General features: G+C 34.9%; 3 protein-coding genes and 1 non-coding gene across 5 annotated transcripts; 1 reads left to right on the plus strand and 3 right to left on the minus strand.

The window, feature by feature from the left end:
* Positions 1 to 248: 248 nt before the first annotated feature.
* Positions 249 to 4,607, minus strand: LOC129313589 (universal stress protein PHOS32-like). Of its 2 annotated transcripts, XM_054956830.1 has the most exons (3): positions 3,779 to 4,604; positions 791 to 833; positions 249 to 597 (listed from the first exon to the last, which is right to left on the minus strand). In XM_054956830.1, exons 1-2 carry the CDS (start codon positions 4,542 to 4,544, stop codon positions 826 to 828), a joined length of 774 nt encoding a protein of 257 aa, XP_054812805.1. In that variant the 5' UTR covers positions 4,545 to 4,604; the 3' UTR covers positions 249 to 597; positions 791 to 825. The 2 variants fall into 2 exon arrangements, with proteins under 2 accessions (XP_054812805.1, XP_054812804.1); XM_054956829.1 differs by lacking the exons at positions 249 to 597; positions 791 to 833 and adding an exon at positions 1,044 to 3,689 and having other exon boundaries at positions 3,779 to 4,607.
* A 503-nt stretch (positions 4,608 to 5,110) lies between these two features.
* On the plus strand, positions 5,111 to 5,192 carry TRNAS-AGA (transfer RNA serine (anticodon AGA)). Its single transcript has one exon. It is a non-coding gene; the product is annotated as a tRNA-Ser (tRNA).
* A 1,972-nt stretch (positions 5,193 to 7,164) lies between these two features.
* LOC129312633 (uncharacterized) lies at positions 7,165 to 8,930 on the minus strand. Its single transcript, XM_054955308.1, has 3 exons — positions 8,116 to 8,930; positions 7,773 to 7,976; positions 7,165 to 7,666 (listed from the first exon to the last, which is right to left on the minus strand). The coding sequence occupies exons 1-3, from the start codon at positions 8,719 to 8,721 to the stop codon at positions 7,409 to 7,411; spliced, it is 1,068 nt and encodes a 355-aa protein (XP_054811283.1). The 5' UTR covers positions 8,722 to 8,930; the 3' UTR covers positions 7,165 to 7,408.
* A 9,065-nt stretch (positions 8,931 to 17,995) lies between these two features.
* LOC129314466 (uncharacterized) lies at positions 17,996 to 20,254 on the minus strand. The gene is made up of 2 exons (XM_054957908.1): positions 19,819 to 20,254; positions 17,996 to 18,907 (listed from the first exon to the last, which is right to left on the minus strand). Exons 1-2 carry the CDS (start codon positions 20,086 to 20,088, stop codon positions 18,323 to 18,325), a joined length of 855 nt encoding a protein of 284 aa, XP_054813883.1. The 5' UTR covers positions 20,089 to 20,254; the 3' UTR covers positions 17,996 to 18,322.
* Positions 20,255 to 21,911: the final 1,657 nt, after the last annotated feature.

The raw sequence follows: 21,911 nt of genomic DNA on the forward strand, positions 1-21,911 counted from the left end.
AGAATCTCTTCTTATTTTAACTATCAAATAGCAGTGAAGGCCAATAATGAAGAGTGAACTAAGAAGGGATAGAGTTGGAGAAAGGGAGAAGAGAATGAGCCAAAAGTACAAATACTTTGCCGCTAATCAGTATTTAGCGGCCTAGCAAAAGGACGATTTAAGTAGCTTGAAAATATCTTCCACTTTGTTTTTGGCCACTGGAGAGCTAAATTAGAGGCAAAAACAGAAAAATCATCTCTAGACGTGGGTTGAAACTCTCGATTTTGATGTCTTCTTCTTTACGCCCATTTAGGTATTTAAACGAAAGGTGTAGCTTTTATACTTACAGAAGGGAAATAAGAACCAGAAAATAAGGGGCAGGCAAGCTTGCCCATCTACATCAAGAGCATACACCACATCAGAACAGAAGCTACAACAATCTTTGGACAGCCTAAAGAACTGAGATCACATCCATCAAGCCACATACAAGAACATATGTAAAATCTTTGTAGTGTTCATACGCAAGAATGCTCCCAGTACAAAAGTAATAAAGAGAACGTGGGCACCCGAGAAAATATATCCCCCCATATCATTTTTTGCCAATCCCAGTTGGGCATTCTGCCAATTCAGTATACACAAAAGAAGAAAAGTCAGGATACATGAGATCAGACTTGTGAAATAATTTAATAGCATTAGTAAGGCTGGCACATACAAAACCATCAATGAGTAGGGAGAGACCATGAAAGAAGAAAGAGGTTTGAATATCTAAATTGGCATTAAAAAAAAAACAGACAAAAAGGTAAAAGCACACCTGTCGATACAGGATAAAGCTTAGCTTGGCTTCAGCTAATCCTCTGCATAAGCCAACAATTTGCAAGTCAATTCCATGACCAGCATGCGTAGAAAAAAAGAATGGAGATCAATGATCCAGTTATTAGGTTATCATGTCGAGTAATAAAACATATTAAATCATAAAATTAATTCAATTCTGCGAATTTATGCAAAAAGTAAAAATAAAGTATTCTGACAAACATGAAAAAAATCAATTCAAACAATGGTTTTAAAAATTTCCTCATAGATGAACATCAAGGTTACATTTATCATCCTGAGTTTGCATCAACTTATGCAAAAGCTAACCATTGGAGCACGATCAGCCATGCCTCCAACTATTATATAGGGCTAAGCTCAGCTTAGACTTGAGGTTGACACTCAACCTCCTCAGTTCCTCAGCTCTAACTAGGGTTAATGCGTTCTTACATAACTTTCCACAAACTTATGTGGCTACATCTGAGCTAAATTGGCCTGAATTAAATTGTTCCATGTCAAGCTCAGACGCAGCTAGAAGTTTGACCCCTCACTGAACCAGAGAGGCAAGTGATACACAAATCACAAGTTAAACTGTATGAACTGAAATTATTAGTAATATGTGACATATTATAATACCTCCATAACAAAACAAACGTATAGCAAGAATGTATCAAAAATAGTAAATATAACAAATAAATAATTAAGAGTTCATAAATTATAATGTTCAGCCAAAACAAAAGAAAAAATAAATTTCAAATTTTAATTTAGTCAAGGGCACTATGAGGCATCAATGGTACCCCTTGCCGGTTTAGAAGAGGACCCTCCTCCAGGCCGTTCAGGTGGGTGCAAGTTGCCAACCCCAGGCACCTTGCCAGTAACTCAAAAGTAATATAGCTCTAAAAAAAAAGTTTTTGGACTTTCAAGCACTTTAGCGTCAGTTACTTTATGCTGGCTGGCCAGCAACATCTACATTAATAAGTGTGTATTCTGGCACAAGAATTGATAACTTTAACGCACCGTTTTTTATAATTATTATGCTTAAATAGTTTGATTTATATGTCAAACAGCATCACTTGACTTCATCTTTACATAGCATATTTTTAGCTTTTTCCCCTATTACAGCACCTTGCTTCACTGAGGCAGATTTCTAGCTAGTCTTTCCTCAAGGCACTGGGAGGGAATCCAACTCCATGAGAGTGCCTTTCACATTTGAAAACTTAGAATATAACCTACCAAAATCATTTTGATATTATATTAAACACGAATTTTCGATTAATAATTTTACTATTTAGTCTCCATGTGAACTAGCAAGTTTAGACCAGTTCCCAAGTCTTATACAGCTTTGACCAGCACGACATTTTCCAGTTGGAAAGATAGAACGAACAGATAAGCAGATCAGTCAGCCCCTCTTTTATAATATTCTGGTCCAGAGTCTTCCAAATTTCTGAGCAATGAATTGTTACTATGATATGCCAAAGAAAATGATAAGCTTAATTTTAGCTATAAATGATTTATTGAAATTTTTACAAACTTCAACTGAACCGATGAAAACTTCTTACATTAACAATTATGCTTAAAAATAAACTATAATTAATATTGGATGTCTGAATCAGGTGATCATAACTTCACATTTGTCACTCAAAATCCAAGACTACAAACAATCATGCCATACTATACTAAGGCAACTCCACAACTTAGTTTTTCAAGTGTAGCGATGAATTGTAAGAAGCTCAAAGGCTGCAACCACCACAACTTGGTGAATGGTCAACTTGAATACTTACATCTATAAATCTAATTGCTCAGCACGTAAGATCATTTTCATACTTTTTCGCATTTGTAAACCATTGCAAAGAGAGATCCATATGGGATCAAATAAAGCTGAGGTCCTATTTATACAAAAAACATGGTTGTCATTTCCTCAACTTGAATGGGAATGGTAAAGGTTGCGGTGCTCACAAATATCAGACATTTGATGTATGAGACGATGGCACTCAGCTTATATTTTAGGACTAAAGAACCCAGTTTAGGGTAAAAAGAAGCCCGACCAATTCATGAATCCTGAAGAGGCATTTGAAGCCCATCATCCCAATAAAGAGACAGAGCCTCTCAAATTTTTAATAGAAAATATTCATAAGTATTAAACATCTGGCATGCCGCTTCCAAACTCACATCTCATTCAACATAGCATCCAGGTTGGTCCTCTATGCCATATGGCTCGGTTTTAGTCACTACTACTATGTAAGAATGTAATCCTAGAATGATACAAACCCAACTCCCTTGTGATCTCGTGATGTTCCAATTCTAATTTCTAATAAGATGATGAACAGAAATCAGAATCAAATTAAAGAGAGAGAAAACATCATGCGAGGTATATATTATCACAATTCAATTAATAAATCCGCACTAATTTTATCCAAAAATTAAGCCCTATCAAAGTGCAACCATCTACAAGGTTGGTTGAATCAGAACCAAATCTACATCAACAGTAAGAAAAACGCTTCCCAAAATTTTAGCCCTAAGTGCCCTCATCTACCAAGTTGGTAGAATCAAGACCAAATCTACACCATCATTAAGTAAAACCCTTGACTAGGTTTTGTCACTTTGACAGCATAGCATACCGCCTGTGTTCTCGCTAAAAAAGCATTCCAGCCATCTACTCGTCTGTCTAATACACAGCACACTGCATCGAGTTCATTCTACCTTGTAGCAATATAAAATATCCATCATCTATAAACAAACTCAAGAATACCCAGGAAAAGGACCTTGATTATGCCCCTCCAAGTATAGACCTTAAGCTTCAGATAATTTACATCCCCAATCCTCAAAATTGTTCATTCCAAAACAAGACAAATCAAAGACAAAAACAATACTTTAGGGGGCGAAATCATCCAGCACCAGGATGCCTTCGTGTATATGCAATCAAAATAAACGATAAAGTCAGGAAAGGGCATTTGCGCGTAAATATATGCATACGCGAGGTAAAATCCCGAACCTTTCTTATGTTCTTGTTCGACTGGCACCGTCTTAATTACTGCCTCATCCTCTTTCTCCACCTTCATTGCCACTACGGCAGCACCATCGCGCACTCCGCCATTTACACCATCGTTATCATCAGGATATCGAACCACCACGACCGGACAAACGCAATGATGCACGCAGTAATCGCTGACGCTCCCAAGTCTTCCATCGCTGCCACGACGCACCGCACCGAACCCTCGACTACCCATGATCACGGCACTCAGCCCCAGCCTCTCCACCTCCAAGCACAGACGCTCCCTCATGTCATGATCCTTCACAATATGGATCTTATACGGAATCTGAGCATCCTTAAGCGGCTTGGCGAGATCGGCAGACTTAGACGCAGTGAAAGCATCGAAATCGTCCTCAAGCTTCCTCTTGGAGTGCTCATTGTTAGTAAGGTTACTGACGGCGTTTTCCTCGGAGTTGGGATCGGTATTGATGGAAAGGTCGATGGCCCCCCAATCAGCGCCGAAGAGGACAGACGTAGGGCTAACGTGAAGGAGGATCACCGCATCCCCGGGGCGGATGTAGTTCTGGACTGCCCAACGAACGGCGAAGGCACTCTCATCGGAGAGGTCAACAGCTACGCCAATTTTGCGGCGGGCGCCGGCAGTGGGGGTGGGAGTGGCGGCGGAGACAGCTGGGCTATGGACGCGAGGGGAGGAGGGGTGGTGGATTTTGATTTGTGGGAGTTCAGGGTCGGAATCGAGTGAAGGGTGCTGCTGCTTTTGCCGCATTTTTTTTCCGTTTGCGTCTTAACAAAGTGTTGAGTGAGAGAGAGAGAGAGAGTGAGATTTATTTCTAGAGAGGTTCTGTCATCTGTGTCTGAGATCAACGACTCGGTGCGTGAATACTGGAGCGAGTCCACTGGTTCTGGGAAGTGGGCTTTGAAATATTTCGGGCAATTATTATTGGGCTGGCCCAAATTTCAATGGATAAGGTTCTTTATTCATGTTCTGACGTGGCACATACTCAGAACTTGTAAAATACCTTACTAAATTCGTAAATTACTGTATTTCATTTTTTAAATTATCTTGCTTATTTGGCAAATAAGAAAGAAAAAATAGGATAATACAATTCGAGACCGTGCATATCAGTAATTATTTAGCTTTCAAATATTTATAGAAGGGAAAAACTATCTACTGGTGAGTGGTAACCTGTAATATTTTTTAATTTAATATTTAATGATCATTTAACCTTCAGAAATAATTAGATATTAACTTTTTTCCACCCAAAAAAAAGGATATTAATGTTTTTAATAAAAATTTACATATAATATTTTTCGCCACCCATTAACCAACCAGTGGACGTGCCGGAGTGGTTATCGGGCATGACTAGAAATCATGTGGGCTCTGCCCGCGCAGGTTCGAATCCTGCCGTCCACGCTTTCTATGAATTTTTTTTGTTTTTCAACTTAACCCATATGGCTTACACATTAATGGAGTAAAAATTGGATGGTGCATAGACTGAGAATTATTTATGAATGAAATGCAATGTTTTAAGAACACGTATTCAAGTGGAATGCGATGAAGAGCCAGCAGCCTAGCACTGACTGGTGCATCATACCTCATTGGATGAGAGGAAACGAGTAAAAGCTAATACAAACACACACACAGACGCACACACATATAGCAGCAAGGAAGAGGAAAAGGAGTGAAAGGGATAAGGAGGAGAGCAGAGACAAAAAGTAAAGATCATTGCCAAAAGTATAATAGCAAGGCATAGAGTAAAAGAAAAGCAAAAGCTGGCCTCCTCCTAATCTAACACACACCCTCATGCATTCATCTCTCTCTCTCTGGTATATATGATTTACATTTACTTTGTACTCTTCACCTTCCTCGTCTGTCATGTACATAGTCCTGCCTCGCTTTATTCTCACTACCAGAACCTTCATGCTTACCTCCCCAACATATGATCGATCTCTCTCTATAAATACCTTTGAGCTCAAATCTTTTAATTTCAATCACAAAATGAGTACTGAATATTAGAACATGAGGAGGAATAGGGTTATTAGGACCGAAATAGTTTATTTCTCTCACTATTTCTCCCTAGTTAATCTCACACACACACGCTTTTTTTGGTTAACTAAGATCATGGATATTCAAGTGATCTTTTTTCTGCCAAGCTTGAGTGACCATTGTGTTAGTTTTTTTTTTTTTTTACCAAACCATTTTGTTAATTAGTTTGCTCGTTGCTTTATGTTTGTAGGAGTTATCTCTACTTAAAAATAATTTGAAATGATAAAACAAGTAATAGAGATGATTTATAGTTAGGGGTTTATTTAAACTGAGTTAAAAGTTTATGAGAATCTATTGGTATCATTTGTTGGACTGCAATTCTTTCCCTTGAGAGAATTAATACATTCTTTCTCTCACAGGCATTCGTTATATGGATATTGGCAAACATGTAAAAGGATAATTAATAAATCACTTCTATGCATAAATAAAACTAAGAATTTTTCAGATGATAATGCCAGTCTTGTATTAAAATTAAAAGCATATATAAATATAGCGTATATTGGAACGTAATATATAATCGCGGGACTGAGTATTGAGTCTATACGAAAAGCATACCCATGAAAAAAGCACAGTCACAATTCCTTTTTTTAATTCAAATGTTTAAATGTATGAAATTCCTTCTTTAATTACCTTTTAATTTGGAATTATAATTTTCGGTTTTAGGTGTGGAAGGTCAGTTAATACGCGGAGGTTATCTTATTAGTTAAACTCAAGACACCTTCAGTTTTGCAATTAAAAAGAAAACTTTGGTTTATTATATATAATTGTGCTCACTGTATTTTTTAAAGTACACTACCCTAGCTAGAGAGGGACTGTCTCTGAAAAGGGCGAGTGAGAATTTTAAATATTGTTAGACAGGGAAAGAAGTTAAATGTATAAAGCTCTCTTTCATTAATTATTTTCAAAATAAAAATGTATATTTATCTTTGCGTAATCAATGCTAATTAAATCGAAGAAGCTTAAATGGTTCAGATCTGGTATTTTTCTGTCTCTCCCACACACACAGACAATTTTCTGGTGATGAAGGATCATTTTCAAGTTTTTTGGAGGACTCTCCAAAGGCATTACTCTGAGGTCTATATAGGGCAAGACAGAGATACCTCCCATGTGTTTCAGCACATAAAAGACGTAAACTTAACTCCAGAACAGAAAAAACTTTCCACCTTGATTCTGTTAAAGTATTAAAAGAACCTGCAACTCTCTCCACTTTTACAGTCAGAAACAACAGCTCCAGGCTCCTGCTAGGGTTTGTTTTTAACCTAATTCTCTCCTTTCTTCGTTTATCATTTCAACCTAGAAACTGCAATCACGTTACAGTTGAAAAATAACGGGGAGAGAGGGGATTTGATTTTCCCAAGAAGGAGATGCATAGGACTGTTTTGATGAGTATCAAGTCTAACAACAAAAGGAAATTACACAGAAAAAGGGTGTACTATTGGAGGGGTTTGTTGTTTCCTACATCTTACATATGCATTACACGGATCTCAGATCATCACTAGTCTCAAAACAAAAGAACAAAAAGGACTCATCGCTCTGATTCTATTTCTTTATGTGTCTGAGAGCCTCAAATAAAGCTCTGATAATTAAAGCTTGAGAGACAGATCAACAGATTTAGAAGGCGCAGCAGAAGCAGTATCTGCAATAGTATGAGCTCTAGCTGCTGCAGTGATAATAGAAGAAGAACAAGAAGCTGCTTGATCATGACCCCTGACTAAAGATAATTCCAGTTCCTTGGAAGTCGTGCCTTTCCCATATTCTTTTCCCGGAAAAAAATCGTATTCCATCAAAATTTTCCCACTCATCGGCCCTACCTTTCTGTGAACCGCCATAACTCCCACAGACTACAAATAAATCAGAAGCCAGTTATTGCATTCTATTTTACTGTGTTCAAACTTCAAACGATACGTTGAAAAAGGGTAAATATAATATTATTATGTGTGTGCCCACCTCGCCAAGATTGCGAAAAGAAGAAGCATTGTGCGTGGACAATCTGGTGGTGAAATCTGTGGCTTCAGGAGGGAGGCTTGTAGCTTGTTGGGGAGTGAATCCCAGAAAATGATCAGGGCCATTGATCATGGACCTTATATCTAAAGCATTGTCTCTCCTCGTATTTGATCTTTTTACGATGTTGTCGTCCGTGAAACGCTTTTTCTGGACAAATCAAAGCAATGTATAGAAATTTAAAAAAAAAAAAAAAAAAAACCCAACGAAAAAACCCAATGTCTCGAATCCTCTACAAGGTCAAAACAAGCAAACCCATATTGAAACGAGAAATAATGGATGAAAGTACCTTGAAGCAAAGATCGCATGGTTCAGATTCAGAATGCGTATTTGGCATTGAAGAGAGCTCTCTCGAGGTCTCCGAGGGGCTTCCAACCAAGGGACTCCAAGCCGGAGGTCCGAACCCATACGAGTACCCTCCACCACCAAGCACGTTGAACCCAGCATTATCCGGAACAGTCCCACCGGTCGGACCCTGACTCAACCCACCGGGGATTACAGCGTTGCCATTGAACATCAAATGATGAGGAGGAGGGAACTGATGAAGCAGTCCATGGTTAGCGGATGCACCATGGTGTGGGGGAAGATTGCCGGCGAAGGGGTCACCGCCGATAGGGAAGGGAGAGAGAAGCGGTGGTATTACAGAAGAAGACTTGTTGTGATGCATCTGGTTCATCTCTTGAACCCTGAGGATACTTTCGAGCTGAGCCACACCCATACCTCTCTGGGGTTTCTTCTTCTGATTCAGACCCTTGCCATTATTGGCCTTCCGGCCTCTGCTGCTTCTGGAGGGTTCTGTCTTGGGTAGTTCCTGATCCGATGAACCGCAGAGAGCCGAAGGTGGCTTCATGGTCTTGTTCTTGTCGGAGGCCATCAGAAGAAGCGAAGTAGCCATGGCCGTGTGTGAGTGCTGAGAAATGAATGCAACAGTGAAAGAATCGACTGGATTTTAAACGAGAAGAGAGACGCAGGGATCAAATAAAAGCTCTCTGTGTTATATGCTCTTTGGCTCTGGAGAGAGAGAGAGAGTGGAGCGAGCCAAAGCAGAAATGCCTGTGAAATGGTGAGAGAGATAGAGAGAGAGAGAGAGAGAGAGGACATTGCACTCCGTGTGCTAGTTTGTGAAAAATGAGGAAATTACCCATAGCCTTTATCATAAATGCTAAATTTATTTATTATATAAATTATTTTTTAAATTTTTAAAAATGTTGTAATCTGATTTCCATTATTAATAAGAGTTAATTTTAACAAATAAAAAATGGTCAAAAAATATGAAAATTAACACAAAAAATGATAAAAATATAATAAATGCTTTAAAAATTACAAATAAAGATCCTAAAAAATTACATAAAATTTTGAGGTCACTTTTTATTAACTAACTATCAAAATTATTTTTATTAACAACAAAAATTAGATTATAACCTTTTAAAAATTAAAAAAATAATTTTTATAATAAATAAATTTAAAATCTATAATACTATTATACCAAAAGTTTGGGAAGCAATGAATTACCCATGTACTTATGTGCCATTTACTTGGGTGTTTTGAATTGGCCGCCGATTTAATTTTGTCTTGTTTGGTTTTTAATAATCTATTTATTTTATTTATAATTCTTTTGCTGGGCCCACTGAAAAGTGTTGAGGTTCCACACATTGCCCCTTTGAGGAATAAATGGGAGAGGGTTACATGGAACAGGAGAAGGCGGTCGCAAGCTTAACTATAGCTTAATTATTGTTGATGTGATAGCGTTTCTGTGTGTACGTCTACGATGCCCCAGAAGCGCGTCCGTGGCACGCTCCTTTTCTCTTTTTGTCCCCTTTAATTAGTCTGCAAATAAACATACATCTCATATCCTGAATTTTGAAAACCTGTGAGAGACAGAGAAGCTGCTTCCTCTCAGCCTCAAGCTTATGGTACAGTGATAGATATTGTTGATCCAACAGATAATATCAACACCGAATTACAAAGGAGGAAACTACTGGAATTTAATAAAGGATGGGCTTCTTTGGATTTATTGGCCCCTCAAATCTTGTTTAGAAATTTTCGATACTTACTACTTCCGTTATTTGTACAAGTTCTAACACACTCACTTTCTGTCCTAAACATACAGCAAAGTTTTAAAGTGATATTTAGTTTTAACTATAAAACAAAAATGTGTTATTTAGATATTTTCTGATTTTAGTGCATTTTTACCCTTCTTTAACTGCAACAAATTGTTGGTATGATTTTAATTCCTATACAACACTTTATTATAATAGTTAATTACAGCGAAAATGGTCAAATTGAAAATTTGCGCTTCTTTATACAAGTTTAAGGTATTAAACACTACCCCATAAGAATTACTTCCTCCCATCAAAAATATAAGCAGTTTTGAGAAAAAGTTTGTATATTAATAAAGTTGTCATTCTCCTAAAATTATATATTATTTTTTTATCCTTAATCCATATTAATAATGCATTTCATGATGAGTTAAAGATAAATTTACAAAAATCTAAGTTAATAATTAATAGGGTAAAATTATTGTAAAAAGTGCATGGACCAAATTACTTATATCTTAAATCAAGATAAGTTGGGAGAAGATGCTTATTTAGATCGGATGGAGTATAAAATTAGTTAACTTTGCCTTATAGACTAGGACCGGAAAGACTATGAATCTATGATCTATAATACTCTCTCTTCATTTAGTATTATAAAACACTTTTTTAGAGTATCATGTTAAAATAAGACATTTCAAGCCTTATAATTAATACAGTTTTTTAAAATATCCTTAATCAAGGATTCAGATTTTTTTTAGTTGAGATAATTCATTAATTAAGATAAAAATAAAAAAATGTACTCAATGTAAGACATTTTTTGAAGGGTTTGGATATTTAAAAATATAAAATAATTTTAGTTTTTAATGTGCAATTAATGTATTTTTTTCAAAAATACCCTTAATAAATAAATCATTTAATATTTATTTTTGAATAAAGAACTTCATTAAATAAGGATAAATATAAAAAATATTATGTTAATTTAAAAGTAGTTAACTAATTTATTAAATAGTAAAAATTAATTAAAAATATTTTATATTTTTAACAGAGCGAGAGGAAGTATAATTTTAAATATCTATTGGTTGTGCTGAGACATTAGCAGCTGGGAAGGCTCATTGTGCTGGGGAAGATATTCAGATGCTCGCAGAAGTACCAATGTTTTGTATGGATATTCTCAATAAGGAAAAGAGCTTTTGCTCTTGTGGTTAATTTTTTTATAATTTTTTACGATACTTCAAACTTCGGCTTGCCCTCTTGGTGGGGAGGGGGGAAAAAAAGATGATCACTTTGAAGCAGTGACGAGAGTGGTGACACGCATGAGGGGTGGGACTGATAGACTGATAGAGGCGAATTCCTGAGAGCATATCATAAATTCATGACCCATGGATCCTTGGGGCTAGGTGGTGTATAGTATGTGGTGGTAAAAGAATTAAGAATGCTTTTAGTTGTAGTAGTCGTAGTAGAGCAGCGTCAGAGACAGCATTATCCAAATTAGCAACAAACCATTAGGCTTTTAGAAATATATATTCATGTTTAAAAAAAGAAAAGAAAAGAAAAGGCTACGTACGTCGGTTTTGCCTTTTAAAAACGCCACTCAGGCATGCCACTGCTAGTTTCAACTCGCACATCAAATATGGCCTTACAGATGATCACTCACAGTTTATATAGTAAGTAACACCAAGTCCTCTCTCTCTCTCTCACAGAATAAAGAAGAAAAGCAAGCAGAGATATGGTGTTTGTTTAGGCAATCAAGAGTGAGATTTTGGTCAATAATGAATATAATACGATCGAATCAGCCCTATCAAATAGCCTTGCAATGATGCCCCTTCTGCCTTCTTTAACCTCTTCTTTTTTGGTAAACAAGAGCTTTCTGTAAATGAGGCCATTTCTTTGGTATACTTCGTGGGGGTGTTTGTTCTTTAAAACGTAGCTATGCGTGCCTAGGAGCTTACTTTGGGTAGGTGTGCGAGAGAAGTGGTAGTGTTTCCCTGTTGCTGATATTAGCATGCAATGATTAAACATGGATGCGAATATATATTATCATAATTGTTTTTTGCTTCTTATAACACACACACACAATGTGTGATGCCCATGGATTTGAGTAATTCATAACAAACACGCAAATCCTATGCCAACTTCATTTTTCTAACGTTTATTGGGATTGAACCCCAGCCACGTGATCAACCAAATTACTCCCTCTATATTTTCTATTTTCTATCCACATATTGTTGGAACAATTTTATGAAAGATATATGTAATTAAACTTATCAAGTAATCAAGATTATTAACCCTATAATAAAATATTAGTCTTTTTTTTTCTGCGTGCATGCTTTGTTTGAATAGGTAAATCTATAGTATAGAAATCCAAGTTAATATTATACACCCGGAACCAACAAACCATTAAATTAATGATTTGATTAATTTAATAAAATGTTTCCTTTATGACGTTTTATCACATTTAAGTTATAATTCTGACCATTAATCCTTAAATAATATCTTGATTAGTTTAATAATCAGTTCAATTTTTAATTAGTAACTTGAGTAAATTGTGATGTCTCCTAAATCTACCACATACTTAACCACAATTAGCAACTCTCTCATAGAAATTATAAGGTAACCAATCCCCATAAGTATTTATCATGGTGAAGAAGACTCAACTATGGCTGAAACTAATTAGCCATAATAAAAAAGGAAAACACTTTATTTCAAAGTCTTCTAGGATTAATAGAAATTGACTTATATACTCCCTCCCTTAAAAAATATAAGATATTTTTTTATGAGTTGAATGTCAGACATTTTTTTAAAGGTTGGATGATAAAAAATGTAAGACATTTTTAATATTTTAAGACATAGTCATTGTGTATTTTTTCAAAAGTATCCATAATGAATAAATTATCTTATATTTATTTTTGAGTGGAACATTATATTAAACAGGAACAAATATGAAAAGATAATATTAGTTTAAAAACAAGTAACCATTTTATCAGAGGACAAGGTTCGATTAAAAGTGCCTTACATCTTTTAACAAATGAGATAAATAAAAATATTTTTTTGTTTTGGAAAATATGACTTTCTTGTAATTTTTTATTCCCCCCCCCCAACGTGCCAAATTCTAAATCCATCCCCGCCAAAAAGTGTGATCAAATTCCATAAACGGTCACAACGGATGAGTACGGATAGCAAATGTGTTCGCTGTGATAGAATTTCAGGTGGATTTATGTAAATCTTAAAATTATTAAATTATTAAGTAAAGCATACTTGCACGTTCATTTTTGATTGATTTTACCATAGAAATCTAGTCATTTGAGATACACACACACACACATACACGGACAAGATAAATGCATGGTATAAAGTAGTTCTTAAATGTAAACACACAACACGCACGCACGATAATTTCTGCGGGATATATATATACATATATATTGTCGTTGATGAGTTCATTTTGGGGGGGGGGGGTGTTAGCTGACTGTGTTGTATGAGATTAGCTGATTCAAGCATGAATGCATGTACGAGACATTAAACTCTGGAAAGTAATTATATTAATTGTAACTAGTATTGTGTGTGTTGCGATCAGTAAATTAAATTTAAATAATGGATGTAGCTAGTCATTGTGGAAGAGATTTATTTTCAAGCTCAAAAGAGTAAATTGATTATTTACACGTAAATAAGAATTTAGATAAGAAACTACAGGCTAATAAATTCGTAAAATTAATATATACCGTGCATGACCAATATATATATATATATATACACCCACCGTGTTTTGTGGGGGTGACGATGGAATCTGAAAAGGAAGAAGGTGGCGCCGGTGGTTGCAGGAGGAGGAGTGGAATAGGAAGGGGCCCACGCGGTGGTCCCGGTGGTCCCCGGTGACCGTACGGGATTTAGGCGGCTGAGAGAGAGAGAGAGAGAGAGGCGGGGACGTGGCACGTGGGAGGGGAGGGGGAGACACGTGTAAGGTGGGAGGTGGGATTGCTGGTTTGAGAGAGACACGGTGGATTCGAAGGGGTCTGAAACCGAGATTGTGCCCTGCTTGGAATGATTGCCATTTCCAGGCCTTTGCGGCTCTGGACCACTTCTCTTTAATCATCCCTCTAACTTCAATTACTCACCCTTAATCTCCTCGATAGAGTGACAGACAAGAAATTATTTTGGTCTGATAGAAGGACATAAAGGTATTTTTATTTTAGATCACACTTCACAGGCTCTATTAAAACAAGAAGCAGCTAAAGGAGGCTTTGCATGAGGGAGGGGACAGACACGGGCAAATAGAGTGAAGTGAGCAATCTGCTTTATTGCAACTGGGAAAGGACCATCCCCCATTTCGGTACAAACCCAACCCACCACACTCCCATTGGTCATTGCTACAGATTCCACCATTAATTAGAATAATTAATTATTAGTTAATTGCAAATTCCATAATAGAACAGTGAGACAGAGTACAGAGGAGCAGGAAGGACTACAACACACCCCTGCGTCGGTCCCTCACAGTAGCAGACCCAGATGCATAGATATGAATCTCAACTAGGATTTTCCCCTGCACTTGAATTCCCCATTTTACCCCCCTCTCTCTCCTTCCATCCTAATTTCACCCAAGGGATCTTCTTCATTGAAATAGGGATCCACCGTGATGCCCTCCAGATTAGAGGTGAGGAGATACCTGGCGGTTGGGAAAGGTACTGAGAAAAAGCATGCCAAAAGGCCAGACACAAAAGCAACATGTGTCTACTCTGTGTCCCAGCCCTATCCATGCATTACAAAATAATATTTTTTACACAAATTATGAGTAGCTAGAGTTTCATCCCTTAAGTTTATAATTTTTGCTTGATATTTTATTATCTTGTGTCCACTGTCCTGTTCACCCTGGCTGCACACCCTTGAAAATCCAAAGGACTGAGTGCCCTCCTACGCCTCGTTTTTCTCAGAGTGGCATCAGGTTTTCAAGGTGAACAACATCTGATTTGCAGAAAAATGGAAGGGAAGTTGGCAAAATGATCCATAATCTCAATAAAAGAATTGACTTTGAGGAATGGGCAAAAGAGTCCCAACTTCAAACTTGTTGACAGTCAGTGGATTGTTTGAGTTGCTCTCATAGTGAAAGTGAGTTGTCACATACTAGTCAGGAAATGAATTGAGAACGAGCCCTTTCAGAGTCCTTTTTTCAAGTGTTGAACAACAGACTGAAAACTAATACATTTAAGAGGAACCCAATTGTTTAATCAAAAAATTCTATTATATTATAAATTATAATAACCTTTTAGTATAGAAATTGATTTAAATCATATATCTCAAATCAAGATATCATTGAATGATGAAATATCATCTAAGATAATAAAATATCTTGAGCATAGCCCCAAATTAACTAATTCTACTCTATCTAAATCAAAGAATAAATAACCCAAATGGTAAGTTGTAAATAGAGGTGGGTAGGTTGAGTTAGCACATGATTGTTTTGAGAAACCTAATTATTGCGCTATATATATGAGAGGGTTCTCTAAATATTTTAAACACTTGTCATCTCACATCTATTACGTCTAACTCTCTTTTTATGCCTTGAGTCCTCGTATTAAAATCGTGATAGAGACAATTATAATGATGACTTCAATTTTTAACTTTTTATATACAAAAGCTCATTTGGAGAGAGATATCTTTTTATTTTCAGTGTGCTAAGAGTAAATATTACTCCATATTTATACTGAAGATGCTTCTATACATAGTACCTGAAAATAATTCATAATAATACATAGAGTATGGTCCAAATAATTAATTGTACCAAGTGTGCAGTACATGCTGTATAATGCATCCGCAACATTTCTGAGTAGATTAAAACCCACAGATACTTGCCTATCATCTTTCTCCTATCCCCACACTAGGAAAGCCAGCTATACACCCGCACCTTCCTAACTCCCTTACAAAACAAAACAATTTTACGTACATTCACACTTCACATATCTACCTTCTTCTAAAGCCTCCAACACACAGGCCTCTGAATAGCCACATATATTAATTTCTGCAATTGGTTGCTCTTTTTAATAATTAATGAATAAAAAAATAGGTACCTATTTTTGTTTTAATGCCGCTCCCAACAACAACAATCAATGTCCCTCTCGTGCATAAATAACGTACGGTTTGACAATTCACGGTTACATGCATGCTTCCTTGTCATTTTCAGGAGTGATATTTTAAAAAAGAAAATTCTCCTCTGTCATTTTCAGATAATGTAAAATCGGTGAATATAATTTTATACGAAGTTGATCAAAGGGAAAAAATCTAATCAATATATATATATATATATGAGGAATGGTTAGGCCTTACATAACAGAAGCAAAAACAAAGAAGTGGTCGTCACTGGTAGTCTGGCGCTATTGGATTTATGGGATATCTACCAGTGATCCGAAATGCCATCCTTTCTACATAACAATTTCAAATAATTACATTTGTTGGATTCTGTTGAACAGCAAGACATCTTTATAAATATATATATATATATATATATAAAATAAAGTTTAGATAAGTTGAGTCTCAAGAGCAGGATTATGACATATTTTCAAACTCAAAAAGCACTTATAATTATATTTATAGATCATCTACCAACAAGCTTCTCACGTTAACAGTAAAATTTAATTTCGTGACTTTGTAAATTATAAGATAAATTTTTATCAATTGAATTAATCTTTATTGGGTGCTGAAATACAAGACATCTACCTGCGTGTGTGTGTGTGTGCCCGTGCTTTTTCCCCCATTACTGTGAGTGTGTGTGTGTGTCTGATCAAAACCGTAAAGAGACAAGAATAAACTGGTGAGTTATTTGGTGGGCCTAACTAAGAGCGCTCTCAGGCCCAAGAAGATTGGGCCAGGTCTTACCTTACCTTGCCCCTTGTTCTGGAGCTGCCATTGAAGCTACACTGAGAGTGTTTTGTAATTTTCCATCCAAGTTGGCGTTGAGAAAAAGATATACTCTTTCATTTAAAAATATAAAATATTTTTAATTAAATTTTACTTCTTAATAAAATAATTATTTATTTTTAAATTAATTCTATCTTTCTATATTTATCTTTATTAAATACTCTATAATAAATATAAAGTCATTCATCAATAGAGACATTTTTAGAAAAAAAAAAAGACAATGAATACACCTTAAAAAATTAAAAATACTTTATATTTTTTAACATCTAACTCTTTAATATTTTTTAATGGAGAAAGTAATATTTATTGCATTTTAATCTTTAAATATATTTTTCAGGGAGAATTATCTTAAAATCTCCGCAATCAAGAAAAAGAATAAATGCAATACTCCATGCACTAAGAAAATATTATGTGAGAATCGCGTCTAATTATTTTATTCATTGATTTATTGATATTTTATATATTTATCTGTAGTAGTTCTGTATGCATCATTTGTAATTATTTTTACCCTTGTAAATAATACAAACTAGGACAGGAAAAAAATGAAATTGTCGGTAGCACGTTCCATTTGCGAATTATTCTCATTCCTTCGGATACAAAGATTTTCGCAGAGCGGGGCATCTATCTAGTCGCAATGTTGGTCTTTTCGTGTAGACTTTGAAAATTATCACCTAATTAATTACCTAACTATTGCGTCATGAACCAAACTTATATATTTAATATACTTTTATCTAATTAAATTAAAATATGTGAACTTTAATATCTTAATAATATTAATAATAATTAATTATAAAATAAATAATTTATTATAGATACGTAAGTCTTGATTTAATTAGAAACAAGCACTTTAAATATATACAGTTAAGTATACAAATTTTTTCCTTAAATTATTAATCAATTATTACCTGTTTTTTTCCTCCCTTTCTTTTTTACCTGAAGGAAAAACTTCCACTCTTTCGTTTGTTATAAGAAAATAAAATTCTCTTCTGCTCGAAAAACATTTACTTTCGGAAGGGATTAATTTACCCGGTCACATCTCCATTAATATCTTATGATAATTTTCACATCTCGCTGATTTACACAATAAATCGAGTCTAATCTTTTCTAAATGGAAACTATATATATATTCATATGATATTTCCAATTTGCCACAACAAGTTTTCATTGAAAAAATAAATAACTGGTGACTCAAAAAGAAAATAATGCAACACCTTACACCAATCAATATATCATGAAAAATGTGTCTATTTTATTTCACGATGGCCATAAAAAAAGTGGAAAAAAATCTTACATGACTGACACACACATATATACAGTTGTCATTGTTCAGTAACTCAGCTACAGATTTTCGATCTTCAATATTTCCCGAAAAATGTACAAATCACACATACATGTACAGCTGTATATACACAACTGCAAATATTTCCCGGGAATTAAAGTGTACACTAAAAAATGTGCCTCATCTCCAACACAAAATATTACTCAAAACACGCACACAAAAATCAACAAAAAAAAAAATCTACATGTACAACTGACATTAAAAATAATAATGCTTCAAGCACAAGGCCTGGCAATAGAGTCCATGCTCGTCAGACGGCTACGGTTCCTCTCAAGCAACCCTTCCATGATTACCTTCTTCTTATACTCCACCGTATCAAATTCCTCCTCCTCCTTGTACCCCTGTCCCGGAGGGCTGTTTTGCTCGCTCCGGCGAGGCAAGAGATACAACCAAAAGGAGACGCATATGATAGCAAAAACCTTGCCCCATAGAATCAAAATCAACAAACTAGTTATCAAGATTATACACAAAGCCTCAGTCCTGTTATTATTTGGATCCGTTCCTTTTTCCTTGTCCTTGACTTTGGAATTTTCTCGTCGCTTCACTGTGGTAGAGCCAAGTGAAGCTGTGAAAGAAGGAGAAGAAGAAGTTCCTGGAGTTTGAGACGATGAGCTTGAGTTCGTTGACGATGATAACGAAGATCGAGTGAAGAGAGACGAGTTGCTTGATTCTAACGATATTCGGCTACTTTTGCATTCTTGTTTTGAATTCTTGTCAATTTTTTGCTCTAATTTCATGCTGCGACTTGATCTGGAAATTTTACTCTTGCTAGCTGCTTTCCTCCTTTGAATCTTCTTCATCTAAAAGCGACAAAATACGTATTAGTTGCCATCATCCATCGCATGCAAAAACAAGAAAATTTCAGTTCTCTTTTTAATTAATTATAGAACTCAAATTCTAATTAAATTTAATTAATTCTCATGTAATCTGATAAAATTTCAAACAAGAGATCGAAAAGTTAGTATTATAAATTCAAAAACTAAATTAACTAAATAGAAAATTATAAATTCATTGAAACTAAAGAGATAAAAATACAACTTTTTAAAAAAGTTAATAATAATAATAATAATAATATATTTAAGAAAATTCATATACTCCTATCATTTTCTTGCAAGAAAACAAATATCTGGACCAAAATTGGCAATTTGTTTGGCAGATAAAATTAAACTGTGTGATCATTAACTAATTTTTTTTTCTCGCATTGACTGATCAACAAGATAACATAACCCGGGAAGGCAATACGTAATACGTAAGATTGAAAATGCAGGCTTTCATTAAAATTGCAATTTGTCAATTTTAGATATATTTAAAAAACAAAAACTCGACGACTTGTGAACTTCGAAGAAAACTCGTGGAGGCGAAACAGCCGAGGATTTATTTTTTTTTTTTTGAAAAAAACATTGGGCGACCAATTTATTGGTAGAATACGGTTGAGAAGTTATCCTTATATCGTATATGATCATATAAGTAATTGAAATTAAAACAGTGACAGAAAAAAAAAACGACAAATGAAAGCTTGGATTCCTTTTCAAGAAGAGAAATTTTATATTCGTCCAAATAATGCTGAAAAAATTTGTGATTGAGTCTATAAACTGGATTCGAACTGATCAAAATCCAATATAATTACCAGAGATAGAAGGGATTAAGAAATGAAAGAAGAACAGAAAGAACAGAAATTAAAGAAATAACGAAGGATTAATGCAAAGTGTACCAAAGTAGTGTCGTTCAATGCCTTCTTGAGAATCTGCCAGAAACAAGTATCGTCATCGTCGCCTTTCTTCTTGGAGGAGCGGCGCCAACCGCCGGTTCCTTCCCTGCAATCCACCAAGAGCGCCGACGAGAAGAAGGTCGAGAACGTGGCGGGCTCAAAAGCATCATCGTCGACGGAGGAGACCGGTTTAAAACAGAGACATAACTTTGTCTTGAAACTTGCGTTGTGGTTGATCTTGGACCGGTCGGTCTTGGCCTTGGAGGACTCCATGGGAGAAGAGAAAGCGGTTAATCGTGAGGATCAGAGTGAGGAAAACAACGAAAACGATGAGAAAGAATGATCGAGACAAGAACGGTGGGGTGTGTTTTGCGTGGAATGTGGGGAGGGGGAGAGAGAGAGAGAAGAGAGTGGCGTTTGAGGTTTCGCGACTAGCGGTTAAGTCGCTCTTTAACAAGTTTTAATTTAAAACTAAAACACACACCGATAAATAGTGTATTTTTTTGAATATCTAAAGGAGGAGAGTGTTTTTTAAAATTTTTATTTTTAATATCTCTAAAATATTACGTAAACACAATAATATTAATAAATGAGTACTAGTATATCATTCAAGGGTGTAGTATTGATATTGACTAATTTTTTCATTAATTTATACCGTAGTCAAAGAGACAGGATATCGTAGTTAAGAAATCAGAAGGCGCGCGTTTGAATTTTATTTTTTAAATTTATTTTTTATCTGTTGAGATATTTATATATATAAGATAAACACCCACAAATGAACAATACTATATAGCAAAGTTCTCAGTACATCGCACCGCCGTCGCAACCCGCAAAAGAGTCCGCCTTTATAGTACTAGTAAAGTAGTGGACACATTTTCATGCATTTTATATATGATTTTTTTTTTTACCTGAGCATTTTATATATGAAATTTAAAGAGTTAAAGAGTCACACAATTTATAGTTCAAAAACAATATAGGTTGCAGATTTGCAATTATAATTATAATATAATATTATAAATATAATGTCAAAAATCGAGTTAACTTACGTTTAACCTTAAACTAGTAATTCGTTATTTGGGCAAAAAAAAAAAAGTTCATTAAACTACTAAACTAGTATATTGATCAAATCAATAAAATGTTTTTGTTTATAAAGGATTTAATGACGGTTGAAGTGCAGTCTTTACTATTAACTCTTCATGGGTCTAATTTTCTGTAGCTATATCAATGACTTACTTCTCATATAAGGCATCAAGAATCCAAAAGTCAATTTGTAGGTCTGACCGGTTGTCCGAAAAAATATGTAGGTCTGACCGTTGCTACCCGGTAATGTATCTTCACTTGCCTCTCCTGTAAACACATGGAGCTTCAAATAAAAAATTAAACATTTGCACAAACCGATCCGATTCGCCGATGTACATGGTGAAATAGTTGTGCATCATGATTAATATTTAATTAACATGCATCTTCTCATTGAATGAAATTATTCATTATTATTAATAATTATTATATAGTGCATACGTCCCACTGTATAAAATACATGTAGACAAGATCACATATACTAGTAAAATTTATTAAAAATATTTTACAATCTTTTTTCTTTAAATAAAATATAAACTTTTAAAAATATTTTTCATTTAACAGGAAGACAACATCACATATTTTATATTTAATATTTTGTTTGTGAAAAAATATTGGAGAGAGAATGCAATGGGGAGAGTGATATAAAGAATATTACAAATAAAATTTTATTTTTATCAAATTATTTTACATCCTAGATCATTGAATATATTTTAAAAATATCTTCTAATTTGATATAAAAATAGTATTATGAAATGAATTGTCACTTTTGTATTTTTTTATCAATAATTTTGTATTTATATCAACGAAGGACTTGGGGAACTATAATAAATAGGTAATCTTAATACAAGTTAACTGGATAGAAATGACTGGGACTTTAGAATTAGAATTTTAAAAAATATATAGAATGCGATTACATTGTTAGATAACTTTCTCTTTCAATGTTAAATGTTTGATTGAAACTTTTTAGGACAAGGCCATAACTTAAAAAAAAAAATTCTCCAATTTCAAATAATCAA

This window comes from Prosopis cineraria, unplaced genomic scaffold (assembly GCF_029017545.1).
Source record: "Prosopis cineraria cultivar Desert tree isolate PC_DT_omini unplaced genomic scaffold, ASM2901754v1 PC6, whole genome shotgun sequence".
Taxonomy (NCBI): domain Eukaryota; kingdom Viridiplantae; phylum Streptophyta; class Magnoliopsida; order Fabales; family Fabaceae; genus Prosopis; species Prosopis cineraria.